Below are 5,223 nucleotides of genomic sequence, written 5' to 3' on the forward strand. Positions count from 1 at the left end.
TGTCACTGGTATTCCAATATGTACTCTTTTATTCTTCTAATATGGAATTTTAAGAAAACGAATTATGAACATATAAATTGATTATTCCCAAAAGACGTAACTACGTGTCACTACTGATAGATGCCACATGGTTGCAATTGTGCCATACCTTTTCCTTTACCTTTACTGTGCAACATGGCATGGTAAGATTCTGGCACTCTTCTTTCCCTAAATAATAACAAATCTGTGATTGAGCTCATTCCCCGCACATAAATTAGGTTTTTTTGTACCTCGAACTGCTTCTACAGCTTATATTGATGGCAAAGTGATTTCCGGAGTTTTCAGTGCCCCCTACAGCTTATTTTGATGCAACAGTAAACTCCGGAGTTTTCAAGGTCATCGGGGTCCTTCTTTACAACCAATCAAGAGTCAAGTCGATCAGCTGCAACACCAGGTGAGTTCGTCTAATGATACCTCTTTTGTTGCAGATCTGAAAGAGCCGTAGAAGCACTTTCATATTTTTTTCAGCATGATTTGTTCCCAAAAAATGGAAAGCTAAAAAGACGAAGATGATATTTTCATGTACCGTCTTCAAAATGGTTCAGGGTTTGCAGTATGCTTGAGAAATTTTTCAAAATTCTAACCCTAGCTAGAATTAGCTTAATTTTCATTGAACTTTGATATGCAAACTTAATCTATCACAAACAAAACCTTCAAGAAGAAGCTGAGCTGAAAAGATCTTTAATTGATATGTTAGCCTTTTTTGAATTACAGGTGTACTGACTTATTTTTCAGTATGTAAATGGCTAAAAACTTATGGTAAAATAAGTACCACTGTGCCAAAGATTATAGAGAACCAATTATCAGTTTTTTGAGCTAAGATATTCAGTTACCTTATCTTGGAAAACTTTATTAAAAATATTGGATTACCCAGAGAAACCTAGAGAAATTTAATTTCCTGCTTATGAAACTCAGAATTACAAAACCATTTTATCTTCAATAGATGAAGCCATCCATTCTCAGTTTGATTGATTTGTTGCAGGAGAATTATGAAGGAACTTACTAGATGATCATGAATTCAAAGGACAAAGCTTTTCAAACAAAGCAAGAAGGAGATGTCAATGATAGCAAGTTCTCCAAAAGCGCATCTACTTCAAGACCATGGGCAGGCTTTAGAAATCCAAGAATAGTACGTGTTTCGCGTTCTTTTGGGGGAAAAGATAGGCATAGCAAAGTGTGCACCGTAAGGGGACTGAGAGATAGGAGGATTAGACTTTCAGTGCCCACTGCAATTCAGTTGTACGATCTTCAGGATAGACTTGGGCTCAGCCAACCTAGCAAGGTCGTAGATTGGTTGATTGATGCCACTAAAAGTGAGATTGACAAACTTCCACCACTGCAAATACAAGCAGGAAGCTTCAGTCAATTCCATCAGGCAATTGCACTTTCTCAGCACTCATCGGCAACTTCATCAAATCTGCCCCACTTCTTCTGTGCAAATCCATCGTATATGAAAGATGTAGGAGCTCCAAGTTTCCTCTCTAACAAGCAGGGGCTAAAGATTAATGACCATATTCATGGAAATAGTCAAACTATTTTGGATAGATCAAGATGTTGGAATCCAGATGTTGCAGTGAATCGCAAGGAAGCTGAAAAAGAAGCTGCTGTAGGAAAAGACAAGTGGATTGCATCAAATGAGCAGGAGGGTATGGAGGGTTATGCTGCTCAGCTCACAGCTCAAAACTTCTTCCCGGTAGCCAATCAATCTTCTTTTCCAAGCTTGTTACCCAATCCGTTGCCATACAATCCTTATTACCAGTGGGAGGCTTCAAACTTGTCTCTATCTCAATTAGGAGGCCACTCCAATATTCCAATGCAACCTGAAGACTCTCAAAGTCATAATGCCTTATCTCTGGGATCTTCAATGGCTCTCCCGTCTGGTTCTCAGCTGTATTTCTGTCCTTCTGCAGCAACAATTCCTACGATTCTTCCTTCATTGCCTCCATTTATGACTGCTTCTGTAGAGAGTGATCCCAGACAAAGCAATCACTTCCAATTCTTGAGCTCAAGTACACAGCAGGTTCAAGCAAATTCTCTGATGCCTACTCTTCATCTGATCAGTTCACCCTTGAAATCCCTTACGCTGAATAGTAATCCCAAGATTCTACATTTACAAGAGAACAGCGAAAACCATCCAAACAAAGGAGACAGTGGTTCTTGAATGAATTGGAGGGCATTTGAACTTATACCATCGAAATATTTAAACCAAAGTTCCATAGTTCAAAGTTTTATAAGCTGAATTATTACTTAAAACTGCATTAAGTTGTCTTGGTGGTCTAAATGGTGTACATTTTTGAAAGTTGACATCAGGCTTTACGACCAAGAGAATTTACATTATATTAGAGCTTTTTGTGGACAATGCCAAGATTTCAAGGAAAGACAGATAAGGCATCGATGGCATGGATTACATGGTAAGTATATAGTTTGGCGAGTAACAATATGCACAGCACAACTTTATACATATATGTCTTGTAAGTTTATGCCATTTATCTGCAATAGAATCATTTTAGAGTTTTTTTTTAAGACATAGTGCTTGTGGTATTTTCATTCTGTTTTTATTGTTTTTCTTTTTATTGAATTTCTTTTTTATCTGTATTCTTTGGCTTTTGGGAAGGTGTCACAATGTTTTTTTCTTTTTATTGAATTTCTTTTACTTGCCTCACTTAAAGTGACAGCACTTGTCATGTTTTATCCGCAGCTTCTTTTACAATAAGATTATCAATTTCTTCTTGATTTTGTAATATATGCTATCACTTATTAGTTGTTACCTTTCTATAATTAAAAAGATTGTCTCAAAAATAGATGATAGTATAATAGGTGCTCCAAAACAAATGGTAGGTGAATGTCTTAATTTGCATTTGTGTCATTAATCAATTAAGTATTTACACTTTTTAAAGAACACTTATCAAAATGTAAATTTTTAGAGTTAAAGAACACTTATCAAAATGTAAATTTTGACTTACTAATCCAAAAAGATTAGGGAAAAAATTAGCCTTGTTAGGCTTGATTATCTAACAAGAAGCACAATGAACCTCAGAGAAAAGAAGAGAAATGAATAAAATGACTCCCACAAATAGATTTCGAGTTAGCTTGAGATGAGAGAGTATTAACTATTTGTATTACAGTCAATTAAGTTTCAAAATCTTGGCATATAGAGTGACTAACACTTCATACAGCTAAAATTTGATGTATTGCATCAGCATTCAAAGTTAATTAGATTTTCACCAAGAAATTTGTCAATGTTGAGATAAACAATTTTTCTTTCTTTTCTCCTCCTGGTAAATGGAATCAGTTAAAAAAAAAAAGAAAAAGAACTTAGCTCTATAGCTTGCTTAAGACCCTAACAATATAAATCTGCCATTGCCGTCTTAGGGGAATAATTAACATGAAAATTGCCAAATAATCAAGATGCCATCTTGATCATCACATCCCCAAACTCTAATATATTCGTCTTAATTTCTTTAGATTAGGAACGGGGAATAGTAGACATGAAATAGCCAACACTAGTTGTATAATATTGCATGGATTATCATTTCAAAGCGCCAAAATAAGGTCCATTGGTTTGCACTTTTTGGAATTTGTTTAGGGAATAAAACCCATTATTATTAACTTATTGTCAACCGAGAAAAATAAAAAAAGAGAGAAACTAATTATTCTATTCTTTATATTGTTAGGTGGGAATGGTTATATTAAATACTACCAAGAAAAACGCAGGATTACTGTGGTAGAATGAGTGATTGTGAATTGAAAGTACATGTCCTTTTTGGGTAAGTATTGAAAGTACATGCCCCCTATATTGTAGGAGCACAGCTAGAAAGGTATTGCATGTGCGAAAGGGTTTACAAATGACAAAAATTGTGAGTCAACTGATAAAATCATGCATCCTTTCTTTACTTTGGTCCCCTTAAATCCCATGAAGTTTTCAAATAATTTTCTGTTCAAGTGGCGCAATAGAATCTTCCAACATTTGCAAAACGAGAAAATAAAAAAAAAAACATTTTCTAGGTTTAACCTTTCTCTCTTTTTTCGTTCAATCAGCACCCATAGTACAGAAAGAAATGTTCCAGTTAAGATCACTATGATGAAAGCAATCATCATGATTATTATATTGTATAGGATGCTAAATTGATAAGATCAGAAGTGTCTAAAGTTCAAACTGGAATTGAAGCTGCCCCATGAAGGCAGTGCATATGTGCTTCTCAGTACTTCGCCTTGATTCAGAGTATTGGGGCCTTAAGAAAATCAGCTCGCAATCATACTTTCTGATAATTGAATTGAATATGGAAATTATCAATTAAAAGAACGATAGTGTGTAAAATAAATTTACCTTAGCGCAAATTGAGATACCAGGAATCAGAAATCGTCAATCTAATGTAAATTTGTTCCTTTCGCCTGCACTATTCGTTGATTATTAGTTATAATATTGTTGAATTACAATCCGTACACTCGCTACTATGGATTCTTATTAATTATATTAAAAAAAATTACCGTAGCAAGCCATATCCAGCAAAGATTCCAATTTTGATTTTTCTTAGTCACTCTAGGCTCGCAACTATTCAACTCTTAGAGATTAAGGTAGTTTTGCAACCTACATAATGTTCCAAAACTGCTTCCAAGTTTTTTCAAAACAATGTTATTTCCAGCCTGCATATCTTCATTAACCATTAAAGTTTGTTAACGATAAAATTATTTGTCTTTTTCACTTTTTTTCCCATCAAGAACTCAAACACTATAGTTGTTTTTAATTTGTACGCATTCTAGTCGATTGCAAGTCTATTATCACATTCGTGAAATTTAATGTTTTATCATTTGTTATTTACTTATTTATTTATGGATAAACTGACGAAATTCATTAATTGGAAACAATATCCGCATCAAGAGAAGATATAACAAAAAGATGGAGAATCTGTCCGAATACAAGTACCCAGGATTGCACAAGAAGTTTTAGTAAATTGTCTAATCCTGGATCCTTAGAAATTTAGATCCATTTTTGGCTACCATTTTAATGTGGTTTTAAATCCTGTAGCTACTTGGATTATTTCCCGTTTCGTATGTACATCTTCATGCTCGTTTTCCATCTGTTTGCTTATTTATCTCAAGTACATCCATAATGGTAACCTAACATTTGATCATACGCCCGCAGGTCCTCACTCATCTTCTCTTTGGTACAGTGACCTTTCAGCC

General features: G+C 34.7%; 1 protein-coding gene across 1 annotated transcript; it reads left to right on the forward strand.

Moving 5' to 3' along the window:
* The first annotated feature begins 250 nt into the window (after window positions 1–250).
* Window positions 251–2,564, forward strand: LOC113755273 (transcription factor TCP5). Its single transcript, XM_027299312.1, has 2 exons — window positions 251–433; window positions 1,022–2,564. Exon 2 carries the CDS (start codon window positions 1,046–1,048, stop codon window positions 2,198–2,200), a length of 1,155 nt encoding a protein of 384 aa, XP_027155113.1. The 5' UTR covers window positions 251–433; window positions 1,022–1,045; the 3' UTR covers window positions 2,201–2,564.
* Window positions 2,565–5,223: the final 2,659 nt, after the last annotated feature.

This window comes from Coffea eugenioides, unplaced genomic scaffold, assembly GCF_003713205.1.
Source record: "Coffea eugenioides isolate CCC68of unplaced genomic scaffold, Ceug_1.0 ScVebR1_1376;HRSCAF=2216, whole genome shotgun sequence".
Taxonomy (NCBI): domain Eukaryota; kingdom Viridiplantae; phylum Streptophyta; class Magnoliopsida; order Gentianales; family Rubiaceae; genus Coffea; species Coffea eugenioides.

What these genes read in the sequence shown, in the direction of transcription:
- LOC113755273 (XM_027299312.1), top strand. Translation starts at nt 1,046, where the DNA reads ATGATCATGAATTCAAAGGACAAAGCTTTTCAAACAAAGCAAGAAGGA.